Source organism: Anabrus simplex, chromosome 1, assembly GCF_040414725.1.
Source record: "Anabrus simplex isolate iqAnaSimp1 chromosome 1, ASM4041472v1, whole genome shotgun sequence".
NCBI classification, from domain to species: Eukaryota; Metazoa; Arthropoda; class Insecta; order Orthoptera; family Tettigoniidae; genus Anabrus; species Anabrus simplex.
Genome location: NC_090265.1, coordinates 348,713,412 through 348,729,486, shown reverse-complemented (window position 1 = coordinate 348,729,486; position 16,075 = coordinate 348,713,412). Strand labels below are relative to the sequence as shown.

Below are 16,075 nucleotides of genomic sequence, written 5' to 3'. Positions count from 1 at the left end.
GCAATAAATGGACAGGACTTCGACATCATTCTGCTCAACGACCGAAAACATTCTCTCTCGTACGAAGCAAACGAGCAAGTTTTTAGTCCTAAAAGCGCTGGCGAGATTTTCGAGCAAAGTAGACATAATGTAGTCGTCGACGATGCCGAAATATAAGTATTATATGCCATCGGAGCTCAATTTGGCAGGTTCGATCCTAGCTCAGTCCGGTGATATTTGGTGCTCAAATATATCAGCCTCGTGTCGGAAATATGCCGGCACGCAAAAGTACTCCCGTGGGACAAAATTTCGGCACCTCGGCGTCTCCGAAAACCGTAAAAGTAAGTAGTGGGACGTTATTATTATTATCATTAATATCATCATCATCATCATCATAATTGTCATCGCTATTTTCTAAACGTGATTACAAGTGGAAATATGACACTCGGTTGTGGTTTCGGTCTGTTATAGAGATTTTTATTTAGCTTTTCGTGAAATGTTTGATTTGCTCTAAGATTTTAAGTTGTAAGATGACTTCCTTTAATGGAAAGTGAGAGTAGTAAATTAAATAATTGAAGAGAACTGAAAAATTCTTTATGCTCGGCGATGCCGAAATATAAGTATTATATGCCAGAAAACTGAATCTTAATGAGGCTCATACAGGTTCTCCACCAATCAGAGTTCAGAATTTCATTATTATACAACTGTTTGACCAATTAGGTAAGGTTAGCAAAATCAAACATGTCGGACACACATATTAACATAAATGCACCTTCTACTTCCAATATTCCACAACCACACGGCACATTCCCGCAAATTCACTTCACCAACTGTACAATAAGCAATTTGTATTTGAAATAAAACTAGGTTATGATAACCTTCTATCAAAGCCTTGAATACGTATGACATTGTGAAGGTCTCTGATCCACTCACGGAAAATCAATAACCCAGCGCATGCGCTCTGTTCAACTGTCGGCAACATCACGACAGAAATGTATGAATATTAAAAAATAGAGTTATAATTATCGTCGAGCATAAACAGTCGTATGCAACTCGCCTATAATGATAATTAAGACACGAGTGTGTTTATAAAACGAGCGAAGCCATTATAGGCGAGTTGCATAATGTACTGTGTTAATAATATTTTGTTTATTTACAATTTGCTGTACGTCGCACCGACATATATATAGGTCTTGGCGACGATGGGATAAGAAAGGGCTAGGAGTGGGAAAGAAGCGGCCGTGGCCTTAATTAAGGTACAGACCCAGCATTTGTCTGGTGTAAAATGAGAAACCACGGAAAACCATCTTTACGGCTACCGACAGCGGAGTTCGAACCCAGTATCTCCCAAATGCAAGCTCACAGCTACGCAGCCCAAAACCCGCAACCACTCGCTCGGTATCATGTACAACAGTGGCATTACAAGAAAGGGAAAGAAATACATCAGGATAACCTCTAAACACTGAGTAATTATGGCCATGAGGAGCCAATTGAGAAATCAATATTACTTTCTGATTATAATGAAGAGTAACAGTGTATCAACCTATTGATTAAGAAACAAAATTGTCTTTGTTAACCTACTTATCTTTTTTCTTTCTTTCTTGTTTTTTGAATTTGCCTGTTGTGGAAATGAGACACCACGGAAAACCATCTTCAGGGCTGCTGACAGTGGGGCTCGAACTCACTATCTCCCGGATGCAAGACCACAGCTGCGTGCCCCAAACTCGCCCGGTAAACCTACTTCTAACATTGGGATCATGAATGTATGATCTGCCAACAGGATGTATACATAGGCCTACATTCGTATACTCTTTCACTGGATATTCTCTTCCAAAGACATTGCCATTCAGCGAAAAAAAATATCTTCACTTATATTTCCTGAAACATTAATTTCAGTCTTCATGGTAAAGTCCAAAGAATCTCATTCACGACAACAGGGAAAGAAACCGCGAAGTCAGCGCCAGTAGGCCAATCCACATGATGATAAGTGTCACACAAATTATTGTTTTATTCGCACGAAAATGAATTTCAAATAAACATACTTGTGAAAGGATACGTCATTGCCCTTTATGAACCTCCCTGTGCAGCCATAAGCTGCTCAGGAGACTGGCATGTTCGTTAAGAGAAATACAGTATAATACTTCAATTCATCGGGAAGCTCCAGTAGTGACGGTGCCAAACAATCCAGCTTTAGCCAAACAGCGCGCTCGTTCAACTTCGCACGTGACCGCAGTGCCAGTGCCACCTCTAGTGTATTATTTACTAACTCTATGCTCGAACCAGCCCTCAGGTCCAGGTAAAAATCCCTGACCTGGCCGGGAATCGAACCCGGGGCCTCCTGGTAAGCGGCAGGCACGCTACCCCTACACCACGGGGCCGGCTCATGTGTCTGATATATTGATATGACTCCAGAGGACATTAGAAAATGGTAAGTTTATATTAAATATGTAATATTATATATTTTACCCATTCTAAATATTTTTGTGCTTTTATTACATATTTATATACATATTTTGCCACTTGATAGTACGTAGAAATCCCAGCCCTAATTATGAACGATTTTGAATTCAGGATTTTTTAATGAATGTGCGAGTATTCCGGGGATTTTTCGATGATAAAAACCACTGTCTGATCTATATTGAACTAAGTCTCTTTCTAGACCTAGAACCGAGAAAGTGAAATCTGTCTGCAGATGAATAAGGGTAGAAAATCTCCAGGACGAGAAAAACAGTACATGGATATGATTAGTGAAAAGTTCCAAACGATAGAGCGTAGCCAGGTTCAGGTTATAGAACTAGAATAGATGGCATACAGGCATGCTCTAGTAGAAATAACAGGAACAAATGTATATAAAGATGGGGAATTTGTGGAATTATGAAGCGAGGGCAGCTTGTAAATATAAAATAAAGGCGTATCACAAATTGCTGAAAACAAGACTGATGCAGACAGGGAATTATACGTAAACGAAAGAAACAGAGCGAAACAAAAACTGTTGAATCTGAGAAGGTGTCATGGGAAGGTTTCGGTAATAACCTGAAAGGGCTAGGTCAAGCGGCAGGGAAACCTTTCTGAACAGTAATAATGAATCTTAGAAAGAGGGGGGGGGGGGGGTAAATCTGGCGAACTCACAGTAAATCCCAAGGAATTACTGGACAGGCAGAAAGAATATTTTGAACGTCTCAACGTAGAAAGGAAACCTTTCTGCCGATGACACGAACAGCCGAGCTCATGGTGCCTTCTGACTGGACGAAAGCAGTAATTGCACTTATCTATAAGCAGGAGAACAGGAAGGATTGCAACAACTATCGAGGTATTTCAGTGATTAGTATACCAGGCATGGTGTTCACCGGCACTTTGGAAGGAAGGGTGCGATCAGTGGTTGAAAGTAAGTTTCATGAAATCCAGTGTGGTTTCAGACTGCAGAGGGGCTGTAACGATTGGATTTTCAGTATACGCCAGATAATTTAATGCTACAAGAGGAATAGACAATTATGTTTCTGTTTTGTAGATCAAGACGAGGCATATTACAGATTACTGAAGAAAAGATATCAGTCGTACTAAGGGATTATGGAATTAAGGGTAGATTATTAAAGAAGAAGAAGAAGAAGAAGATTAAAGGCATTTAAATGTACTTATGTTGACAATTGGGCTGCGGTGAGAATTGATGGTAGAATGAGTTCTAAGTTCAAGGTATTTGCAGGTCTTAGACAAGGCTGTAATCTTTCATCTTTGTTGTTCATCGTTTACATACATCACATGTTGAGAGGTAGCAGAGAGGGATTCAGTTAGGGAGAAATGTAGTAAGCAGTTTGGTCTATGCCGACGACTTGGTTTTAATGGAAGATTGTGCTGAAAGCCTGCAATTTAATGTTTTGAAACTTGAAAATAGATGCAATGAGTATGATATGAAAATTAATTTTTTTAGGACTAAAGTGATTTCAGTAGGTAGGAAGCCTAAGAGGATTGAATGTGAGGTTGGGAATACAAAACTGTAGATCATTACAACTATTTAGGATGTGACAGATTGAATCAATGTGCAGCAAAGCTAATGCAGTGAGGTCGCAGTTGCGATCGTGAAACTTCATAGGGAAGGTTGAGTGGCAAAACTCAGATGATCGCGTTATGCTTCCCGCTTCAAAGCCAAGAAATCAAGATGGTAATTCCCAGAACCATACACACCTCGAAGTGACTTGCTGTTGTCGCGGCCACGAAATTAGGCGGGTCAGAGAAATTACGCTGTTGCCAAGGTTATGTAGCAACTGGCGAAGAAATGTCTAACTGAACACATCATTTCGGAGCGCGAGGCAAGTTGTTCTCTCTCAAGCTTCTAATGTTACTTCATACAATGTTTCGAGATAAATTATACTACAAGCTTCAGAAAAGACTGCTGATTCCAGTGGTATAACTATTTTCCATATAAACCACTTTAAATAATTATGAAAAATAAAATCTTGAACGAGTAAGTTTAAATCCGTAGAATCATGTATTGAAAATTTCAGTAAGCGGCCAAGTTTTTATTTCTTCAGCTAATACAATATTGTCTGCGGGAAAAATGAAATTTGTTGCTTCCTCTATATTCAAAATGCAAACATCGAGCTCTCTTATTAACTGTCCCAACTCCCTTCTTCTGGGGAAAGGTATTTTAGAGCCCCATAGAGCATAATGGGCATTAAAATCACCCAGTAGAAGGAATAATACTAATTTTGTGTGGCTATTTCTAGCCGGGTGCAGCCCTTGTGAGGCAGACCCTCCGATGAGGGTGGGCGGCATCTGCCATGTGTAGGTAACTGCGTGTTATTGTGGTGGAGGATAGTGTTGTGTGTGGTGTGTGAGTTGCAGGGATGTTGAGGACAACACAAATACCCAGCCCCCGAGCCACTGGGATTAACCAATGAAGGTCAAAATCCCCGACCCGGCCGGGAATCGAACCCGAGACCCTCTGAACTGAAGGCCAGTACGCTGACCATTCAGCTAACGAGCCGGACAGTAGAAGGAAGAGGTGTGGGAACTGATCTGTAAGATCAATTACATCATTGATATTAAGAGGAAACTTGGCAGGTTCGATCCTGGCTCAGTCCGGTGGTATTTTAAGGTGCTCAAATACGTCGTGTCGGTTTACTGGCACGTAAAAGAACTCCTGCGGGAAAAATTCCAGCAACACGGCGTCTCCGTAAACTGTAAAACTACTTAGTGGGACGTAAAGCAATTCTTATTATTGATATGAAGAGGCTGTACAAACTGTAGTTATGACAGGAAACGAAACACGTACCACTACTGTCTCCATCTGGGTTCTTAATGGAACGAATTCGCTGGAGGTATCAGAACGAATAAAAATATCAACGCCAGCTGAGGCTCGATTAACAAAATTCCGTTCTGTCGTGTATACTCTAAAATTTCTCAGGGCCGTATGATGACCTGGGCTGAGATTAGTTTCTTGAATACAGAATATACTCGTCGCGAACTGAGTAATTAGCTAGCGCAGCTCAGTGAGATGCCTGTCATAACCGTAATAATTCCAGTGTAACAGTACCATAGTGCGGACATTTTGGGAGTTTTAGGTTATAAGCAGCAGGACGCTTTTAAACTAAACACCAGCATCAACATCCGTGGATGTAGATGAATGATCAACACCAATCTCCTCATCAGCGGACGAGGTGATTTGCTTCTTCGACGCTTTTCGGTGACGGGATCTGTTCCTACGAGGGGAGCGCCTAGGTATTAAAACAAGCGTACCTGCTGGTGCTGACATCTACCCTCCGAATGGAGAGCATGTTTTCCCATTCGCAGGAGGCGTGGGGGGCGTCTGGTAAAGGCGTCTTTCCCGCCTTCTTTTCTTGTTTAGACGGGCTTGGAGGTGAATTACCAGCCCCGCTCGACGATGCCGCCTCCGCCAGCTTGGGTGCAGCTATCGCCGACCTCTTAGGATTCCCAGCCGGCACAGGTTTCGTTGTTGTCGAAGGCTGGGTGGTCCCCACCTTCGAGCTTTTACTCTTCGGGTCTTTGCTCACAGGTGCAACAGCCGCCTTGGCCGCAGCGACCTTCACAGGTGTTGCTTAAGTAAACGACGAGCCTGGTAGACTCTGTGCTATGATGCTGAAGTCTAGTGTCTTGATAGGTGCATTCATAGAATTGAACTTACGGTGCGCTTTCTGGTAGGAAAGACCATCCAGGGTAGTTAGTGCACTTGTTCGGGGTATGAACTCTTCCGGTCCACGAGCTCCCCTTCCACACATACCACACACAGACGGATTCGCACAACGAGATACCATGTGTCCGAATCTGTGGCATTGATAGCACCGCACGGCCTTGACAATTTGAAGAAGACAATGAATGCACCCGTGGCAACGACTTCACCGTTGACTTTGCGCATAATGTACCGGACGTGTGTCACGCCACGGTGTTTCAGGTCTTCCATCAACTCACCGCCTGTGTTCAAGGTGAGATCACGGTGGAAGATAACTCCACGAACCAGATTAATGGTTTTGTGCTCTTCCATTTTGACGGGGATTTCGCCAAAGTGGTCGCACTTGAGCAACAGGTCAGCTTGCACGGCAGTGCGCCTCTTCAACAACAAACTACCGCTGCGCATTTGCTGAAGATCTTCCATTTCACTGTAGATACTTTCAATGTATCTACTAAAAAGAATGTATTGAACCAGTTTGAAATCATGCCAATAGGTTCTGGTAGCAACTAGGAACCTAGGGATGCTGGATCCCATACTTTCACGCTGCACTTGATCCCACGGGGATGACCTCCTGAGGTAATCGAAAGTTAAAGACTTGGGTGGTGGATCACCCTGAATAGACTGTATACGTTTGTTTCCAACCATGCCCTGAAATACCCTCCCAGAATGCAATCCACCCACTCCGATCAGGGGCCTCTGTAGCCGAAGCAAGCTGCCAAGGCAATAACCACCTGGTCGTAGCAGATATTGCCCAGGGTCCGATGTTGGACGATGCCTAATAGGCCTAATAGTGTATACAGAGTAATAAGTATAGATAAGCAGTGCAACAAATAATTAATAATAATATGTCCTTCTGGCATTCGGCAGTGGGGGGACCTACGTAGGATACTAACTTACTGCTGAGTGCATGCACTTGCACCCAACTGGACTGGGATACACTGTCTGGACTTTCGAGCGTAATCACGCACACGAGGCCCCTCTCCAAGCAGCACACGCATCAAATTTTGATTCGGTCTACGACTAACCCTCAGGGGAAAAAATAAGCAGGGGACCGATGGCCACATGACTCTGTTGAACGCCACGTGTATGTTTGTCCGTCAGAGGGCAGCACTAATCAGACGGCTACATCCCCCGTGGAAGGGGAGATTGGGTGACATGTCTCACCGGCGTCAGTGAGTTACGAGACTTAGATGTGTTGAGATTGATGTGATACAACATGGACTACATCGTCCTATGTGTATATATTTTGTACAGTGCAATTTGTTTAGTGAATAAATTAGTTATGTAATGTGCGTATGTTAGCCTTCCCTTTGCACTTAATGATAATGAAGTACATTTTGTGAACTGTGGGAAGAGCAACACGAGCAAACAACTCGAACATGAGACCGAACAGACCCTCTTACTCGCCTCTACGACAGGCAGGGGATACCATGGGTGTATTCTTCGTCTGTGTCTCCCTCCCACAGGGTTCCTTTTACAATGAAAGGTATCTTCGTGGTTTGGATTCCATCTACAACTGGAAAACCTGAGCTATGAGCACGATATCAATGGCCACGTAAAAATACAAGCTTGCATATATTTTTCTAAGAAAGGAGTCTTTTATGAAAATTGTTTAGAAGAATCTCGCTTATTCATGATTAGAATAAAATATAATTCATTGATGTTTTTTTTTGCTAGGGGCTTTACGTCGTACCGACACAGATAGGTCTTATGGCGACGATGGGATGGGAAAGGCCTAGGAGTTGGAAGGAAGCGGCCGTGGCCTTAATTAAGGTACAGCCCCAGCATTTGCCTGGTGTGAAAATGGGAAACCACGGAAAACCATCTTCAGGGCTGCCGATAGTGGGATTCGAACCTACTATCTCCCGGATGCAAGCTCACAGCCGCGCGCCTCTACGCGCACGGCCAACTCGCCCGGTGATGTTTTATTTTAATGAGCGTTCTATAATCATCTTAATACTGTTACAATTTTCATAACTACTCTAAGGGCTGTAGTCATAGTAATTGGATCTTCTTCTTCTTCTAGTCCTAGTTAAGTCATGGATGTGAACTGTGTCGCACACATGGTCATACTCTTATTTTGCGACCGGATGCCCTTCCTGACGCCGAGCCTAGATTGTGAGGTGTATTTACTCTCGCATGTTCCTGTCGTGTTTGGTAGTGTAGTGTGTGGTGTGTATATTGGGGCAAACACAACCAGTTCCCGAGTCAGAAGAATTAGGCAGACGCCGTTAAAATCGCCATCCAAGCCAGGAACCTAACACACTGACCCTTGAGCCACTGAGCCGTACGATACTGTGGCTGATGAGTCAATCAGCGTTAAATAGCATTTCGATCTATGATGTGTAACACTTTATGTCGGCTCCGTGGTCGAGGATTTCGTACCCGTTTGGTACGGCTCCATTTCAGCCATGAGCTTAGATAAGACGGGGTTTGAGAATCTGGGTCGGGATCACTCTGACTTCTAGAGTAGGTTCCGAAGCCGAACATCAGGCCATTAAGTTGGTTTCCCTTCATGTCGGGTCTTGAATTTAACATTACTCAATTTTGTTCCTGTAATATTTTGATGTGTTCCCTGAGGTTGAAATTAAATGCTGCATATTCCAACTTCGATAGTCGTAGTGGGAAAAAAATCTCTTGGGTTAACTTCTGAACTGTCAAAAATAAGGAGTCAGAAGTCAGTTACCCATGAAAATCCTTATTTGGACTCTCTTTCCTGCTACCAGAATAAATTGAATAATATTTTTGTCGAGCACCTAATCGCTATCAACCCATGGATGGAAGGTTAGATGACTCATTTTTATTATCTCCCTCACATTTATATTGCCACATACAGTCAATATCCACCTGAAATTAGGGTTGAATTTTCAAGTTCGTCAGAACGACTTACCAATTGCTGTGAACCTTTTCACTGTGGTAGCAGTAGAAATCCTCTGTCTGTTAAAAATAAGAAGGAACATGTTGTTTTCTGGGGAACCAACTCCTGTTTGGAGACCAACTTCAGAGCCTTCTCGAAAATGGTTGGGAAGCAATTATCAAATTTGGGAACCAACTCTAATCCAGCCAGATCACAAATGGCAAAAGAGTTTTTTTTGTGATTCCTACTTCAACTCCGGTAAGGATCAGATTTAGGTCTTCGTTCAACAGAACCCTCCACAGACAGCTTTTTAATATTAATGAGTTTGAACTGTGGTTTGTACATACGTAGATACGGCCGATCGGATCAGAGGCATTGCTTCCATTTACTTGTGCCAGGCTTCTCACTTTCATCTGTCCTATTCGACCTCTTTCGGTCAACTCTTGTTCTTTTCTGACCCCGACGGTATTACGTATGGACGCCTAAGGAGTCTTTCATTTTAACACCCTTAGTGGCCCTGTCTTTCCTTGTCCGATAACTTCATTTTTCGAAGTGTCGGACTCCTTCCATTTTCCCTCTGATTAATGTTATTAGAAGATGGTTGTCCAGCTGTACTTCCTCTAAAAACAATAATCACCACCATCACACTTTCCTACTCTCCTCGTAAGTAGTGAGATTAGGCGTTATTTAAAGCTACGTCTAAGGTCGTTCAGAAAGTTCCTGAGTGAATTAACATAAACTACATCCACGGCATCTCCTGCGTGTCGTAAGAGATGAGTGGATGGGGTAACGCCCTTTCAACTTGGGAGCGTGATTTGGTGATCACGAGACCCCTAGCTGAGTATGTGCTTCTACTTATTTGTGCTAGACTTCTGATTTCCATCTTTCCTATCCTCGGCTCTCTGTCTCTCTGGTTAGCATGTTGGTCCGAGGATTCACGGATTCGTCTTCTGATCGGAAATTTTAACATCCGCTGGTTTAGGGACTGGGTGTGTGTGGCGTCTTCAATATTATAATTCATCCTAAGGAAGGCCTTACAGACGCCCATGAGAGTTAATTCGAAAAATCTGCACCAAGGCTCTCCGGAAGCCATAGGCCATCATCATTATCATCATCTGGCTCTTACCATTTCTTGATGGATGCAGTATGTTTGTCACGGGCCAGAGCAAAATGTAACTTCCTCCGAAGTCCTAGTCTTATTTATGCTAGTTGTTTTACGTCGCACCGACACAGATAGGTCTTACGGCGACGATGGGACAGGAAAGGGCTAGGAGTGGGAAGGAAGCTGCCGTGGCCTTAATTAAGGTACAGCCCCAGCATTTGCCTGGTGTGAAAATGGGAAACCAGGGAAAACCAATTTCAGGGCTGCGGACAGTGGGGTTCTAACCTACTATCTCCCGAATACTGGATACTGGCCGCACTTAAGCGACTGCAGCTATCGAGCTCGGTAGTCTTATTTATGGCTGTGACAATATGAAGTTACTGAGGTATGAATGTTTTTAAGTAATCATATTCGGAGCACACCTAGTGGGTCAGTGTTATGAAAGGTACTACTTATGCTGTTGGTTGTGCTGCAATAGTACTTTCTGGTCCAGTGAGGAAGGCAATGGCAAACTACCTTACTACTAATCTTGCCTAATACGCCCCATTTCGGCGCCGCCGTCGGTTTTTGCTGTTTTCTTATAATTGCTTAACCTCTGGTGGCGCTATTTGTGGTTCCAGCCAACCTCTTGGCTGATGACCTAACATATCATCATAATCCGACCTTCCTTGGTCAACTATTGTCCTCTTTCTACCCTGACGGGAGTCTCATTTTCACGCCCGTCATCGTCCTATACTTTCTTTTGCCGATATTCTCTGTTTTTGCAGGATCGGATCCGTATTTTCCTCTGATTAGTCTTAAGAGATAATTATAGCCTATTAGAACATGCGCCACCATCGTTACCATCCCGCAATATAAAGGTGAGATGCCTGTTTCGATTCCCGGTTCATCCAATGACTTTAATCCTTGACTGAAGCCAGGACCAGGGCTCACTCGGCATCATGCGACCAACTTAGGAGCTATTTGATATGAGAAACAAGGAGTTCCGTCATGAAGGCCAAGAAATATGGCTGAAGAACATTGTCATCCTGACCACGTGACGTTCTAGAATTTGGTGGGTCTCTTAATAAACAGTATTTTCCACTAATTTGTTTTTGCAATGTTAAGAGAGAACTTTTTGTCCGACTTCTTGGCTGAATTGTTGGCGTTGAGCTCTTCAGTTCAGAGGATTCCGGGTTCAATTCTCGGCCGGGGCGAGGATTTTAATCGCGTCTGACGAATTCTTCTGGCTCGGGGACTGGGTGTTAGTGTTTGTCCCAATATTCCACTCTTCTCATCACTCTACCAACCACAACAGAAACACGCAATAGAGATTACATCCCTCCACATAGAACTGGCGTCAGGAAGGGCATCCGACCGTAAAACGGGACCAATCCGTATGTGGCACACAGTTCGCGCCCGCGACCCCACATGTGTGCGAAAAGTGGTAAAAAAGAAGAAGAAGAAGAATGCAAAGCGAGAATTATAAAACATTAAACTCTTCTTTCATACGAGATATGCGATCATTTATTAGAACCAGTGGCGTACACAGTATTTCGTCAAGGGGAGGTAGGGGATAATTTTTATCCTTTGACTAAAATTACTAAACAGTCTAGGCAAGAATTACATGCTTATTGTTTAATATCTGCAAGTCAGACACATGCCCATTGAACATTTACAAGAATTCATGTTTAATTCCTTTTAGCACACATAGGCACGTGTGTTTGGAGTAGTATTTGTACTGTTTATTCTTCTTCTGCTTATCATCATCATCATCATCATCATCATCATCATCGTATTTCTAGTCATTATTAGGCTATCATCATTTCCGGTGTCCGACTCGCTGGCTGAATGGTCAGCGTATTGGCCTTCGGTTCAGAGGGTGTCGGGTGCGATTCCAGGCCGGGTCAGGGATTTTAACCTTCACTGGTTAATTCCAATGGCTCGTGGGCTGCGTGTTTGTGCTGTCCCCAACATCCCTGCAACTCACACACCACACATAACACTATCCTGCACTACAATAACACGCAGTTACCTACAAATGGCAGATGCCGCCCACTCTCATCGGAGGGTCTGCCTTACAAGGGCTGCACTCGGCTAGAAATAGCCACACGAAATTATTAATCATTTCCGGTCACAGCTGGTACTTTGAATGCGGGGAACTAGTGTCTATTGCATATAAGTAATCAATCAATCAATCAATCAATCAATCAATCAATCAATCAATCAATCAATCAATCAATCAATCAATCAATCAATCAATCAATCAATCAATCAATCAATCAATCAATCAATCAATCAATCAATCAATCAATCAATCAATCAATCAATCAATCAATCAATCAATCAATCAATCAATCAATCAATCAATCAATCAATCAATCAATCAATCAATCAATCAATCAATCAATCAATCAATCAATCAATCAATCAATCAATCAATCAATCAATCAATCAATCAATCAATCAATCAATCAATCAATCAATCAATCAATCAATCAATCAATCAATCAATCAATCAATCAATCAATCAATCAATCAATCAATCAATCAATCAATCAATCAATCAATCAATCAATCAATCAATCAATCAATCAATCAATCAATCAATCAATCAATCAATCAATGGTCTGCATTTAGGGCTATCGCCCAGGTGCAGTTTCCCTACTAATAGTTTATCTAGCTTTTTCTTAAACGTTTTACAAATAATTTGGAAATTTAACGAACATTTCTATTGATAATTTATTCGAATCCCTTACTTCTCATCCTATAAATTAATTAATTATAAATTATTTGCCTCAATTTGTCCTCTTGAATTCCAACCTTATCTTCATATTATGATCTTTCCTACTTTTAAAAGCTTCGCTCAAGCTTATACGACTGCTAATGTCATTCCACTGACAGCTTGAAAGAGCATCTCATCTCCTTACTCCCAAGTCTTCCCTGCCCAAAGTTTGCAACATCTCCTTTGTCGGAAAACACCCAGAATACATCGCGCAGATTTCCTTTGGAATTTTTTCCAGGTCTCGCATCAAATAGTCCAGGTGCAAGCCCCATACACTGAAACCATATTCTACGAGGGCAGATTAATAAATAAGTTGCACTTCCCAGTTATGGCCATTTATTACACCACCTATACAACAGCAACACGACTATAACGACATACACTGTAACGCCACTTTTCCACATAATTTCCAAGAGACTCCAAATATTTTTGCGAACGCACAACCAATTTGTCGATGCCGGATGCACATAAATTTCCTCCAGCGTTCTGCAACCACTCGGAGACAGCGGCCTTCACCACCTCATCGGTCTGGAAACGTCGACCACCGAGCTCCGTTTTGAGCTTACCGAACAGATGAAAGTCACATGGCGCTAGGTCGGGACTGTAGGGTGGATGTTGCCAGACCTCCCACTTGAAACGCTGCAGCAGTTCTCTCGTTTGGCGGGCCTTGTGAGGTGTTGCGTTATAGTGCAACAAAATCACACCGGCGCTCAATTTCCCCCGGCGCTTCTCTTTAATCGCTTTACGCAACCGGTGCAACGTTTGACAATACGACGCCGCGTTAATCGTCGTTCCTTTCGGCATGAATTCCACGTGCAGCAAACCCTCCATCTCAAAGAACATTGTCGCCATAACCTTACCGGCTGAAGGTTGAACCTTGGCCTTCTTTCGTTGTGGTGACAACGGGTGCACCCAAACCATTGATGTTCTCTTCGTTTCGGGGGTAAAGTGGTGGGCCCACGTTTCGTCACCTGTGACGATTCGCCGCAGAAACCCGTTGCCGTTTGCGGCATAGCGTTGCAAAAATTCCAGGGAGGATTGGAAACGTTGTCCCTTGTGCTCATCGGTGAGAAGACGTGGGACCCATCTTTGACACAGCTTACGATATCCAAGGTCCTCGTGAACAATGGCGAACACACTGCCATACGACATGTTCAGCTGCGTCGTGATTTCTCTCAGTTTAATGCGCCGGTTCTGTCTCATGATCGCATTCACACTGTTGACCTTTGCACGGGTCCTGGACGTTGCGGGCCTGCCTTCGCGATGGTTGTCCGTGATATTCGTGCGTCCGGCTTCGAATTGCTGACACCACTTTACGATACCTAGCCGAGAAATGGCCCGCTCCCCATACACAGGACTAATTTCACGATGAATGTCCGTGCAATTCTTCCTTTTGGCCCATAGGAATCGGATTGTCGCACGCACCTCATATTTGGAGTGAACGTCCAGTTGACGCGCCATTGCATTTGGCCGCTATTCACACAATACTAGACGAGACACCACAGCGACCTGCCTAACAGACGTGTGGGCAGTGTCTATCCCTTTCTCCGCTGTGCCCACGTTTGCGACACACAGCGCGCTGCTGCGGTGCGTTAGTACAACTAACCTTTTGATCCACCTACGTAATTGGGGTCAAACCAGAGACTTATACGCCCTCTCCTTTACATTTTTACTACAACCGCTAAATAATTTCATTACGAAGTGAAGAGATCTGTAACTTTTCTTAACAACCTCGTTAATATGATAACCGCAATGAAGATCATTCCTTATATTAACACCCAGGTACTTACTTTGTTCCCCATGAAGTACTATCACCCCATCAACATAGTAATTAAAACTGAGAGGACTTTCTTCATTTTGGTGAGACTTAAAACTGGACTTTTCATCCCATTTATCATCATACCATTTTGTGCTCTCCATTTCACAACATTGTTTGAGTCTCCCTGCAGTTACTCACAATCCTGGAACTCATTTACCACTCTAAACAGTATAACAAAATCTGCAAATATCCTTATCTGTGATTCCAGATTTTCACGCATATCATTATAAGAAAACATAAAGGTCCAATAATACTGCCCTGAAGGACACTCCTCTTAATCATTACAGGATCAGATTAACACTTCACCTACTTCAATTCTGAATTCTATCTTATAGAAATTTAGCCATCCCTTCAACCACTCTTTTGTCTAGTCCAATAACGCTCATCTTGGTTAGTAATCTCCCATGATAGTCCGACTCGTTGGCTGAATGGTCAGCGTACTGGCCTTCGGTTCAGAGGGTCTCGGGTTCGATTCCCGGCTGGGTCGGGGATTTTAACCGTCATTGGTTAATTCCAGTGCCCTGGGGGCTGGGTGTTTGTGCTGTCCCCAACATCCCTGCAACTCACACACCACACGTAACACTATTCTCCACCACAATAACACGCAGTTACCTACGCATGGCAGATGCCACCCACCCTCGTCGGAGGGTCAGCCTTACAAGGGCTGCACTCGGCTAGAAATAGCCACACGAAATTATTATTATCTTCCATGATCCACCCTATCAAAAGCCTTGGATAGGTCAATAGCGATACAGTTCATTTAACCTCCTGAAACTAAAATATCTGCTATATCTTGCTGGAATCCCACAAGTTGAGCTTCACTGGAATAACCTTTCCTAAACCCTAACTGCCTTCTATCAAACCAGTTAGTAATTTCGCTAACGTGTATAATATAATCACAAAGAATGCTTTCCCAGAGGTTACGAACGTCAAGCTGGCTGGCCTGTAATTATCTGCTTTTGTCACTCTTTCCCTTGTACCCTGGGGCTGCTATTGCAACTTTCTATTCATTTGCTAGTGCTACTTCATGCAAACACTAATCAAAGAAGTATTTCATATATGACATTATATCGCAACCCATAGCCTTCAATTTCATCCCTAAAATCTTATCAAGCCCAGCTGCCTTTCTAGCTTTCAACTGTTGTATCTTTTTGTAAATGTCTTTATCATAGGTAAATTTCAGTAATTCGCCAGTATTAGTCACCCCCTCTACCTGGATATTATCGTTATACTCAACTACCTGTACATACTGCTGACGTAATGCTTCTGCCTTTCTGTAAGCCACTTTTTGGGTCAAGTTATATTGTTTCAAATTTAACAGAGAATCAAACAATAAACCTATTAAAAGTTAACCTGACAGTTTGTATATG

General features: G+C 43.0%; 1 protein-coding gene across 1 annotated transcript in view; it reads right to left on the bottom strand.

Moving 5' to 3' along the window:
• The window catches only part of LOC136866423 (uncharacterized), a 112,872-nt gene extending 111,984 nt beyond the window's left edge, over positions 1 to 888 (bottom strand). The window contains exon 1 of the mRNA XM_067143388.2: positions 752 to 888. Within this exon, the coding sequence (XP_066999489.2) occupies positions 752 to 888 (137 nt within the window). The remainder of the gene's footprint in view (positions 1 to 751) is intronic.
• Positions 889 to 16,075: the final 15,187 nt, after the last annotated feature.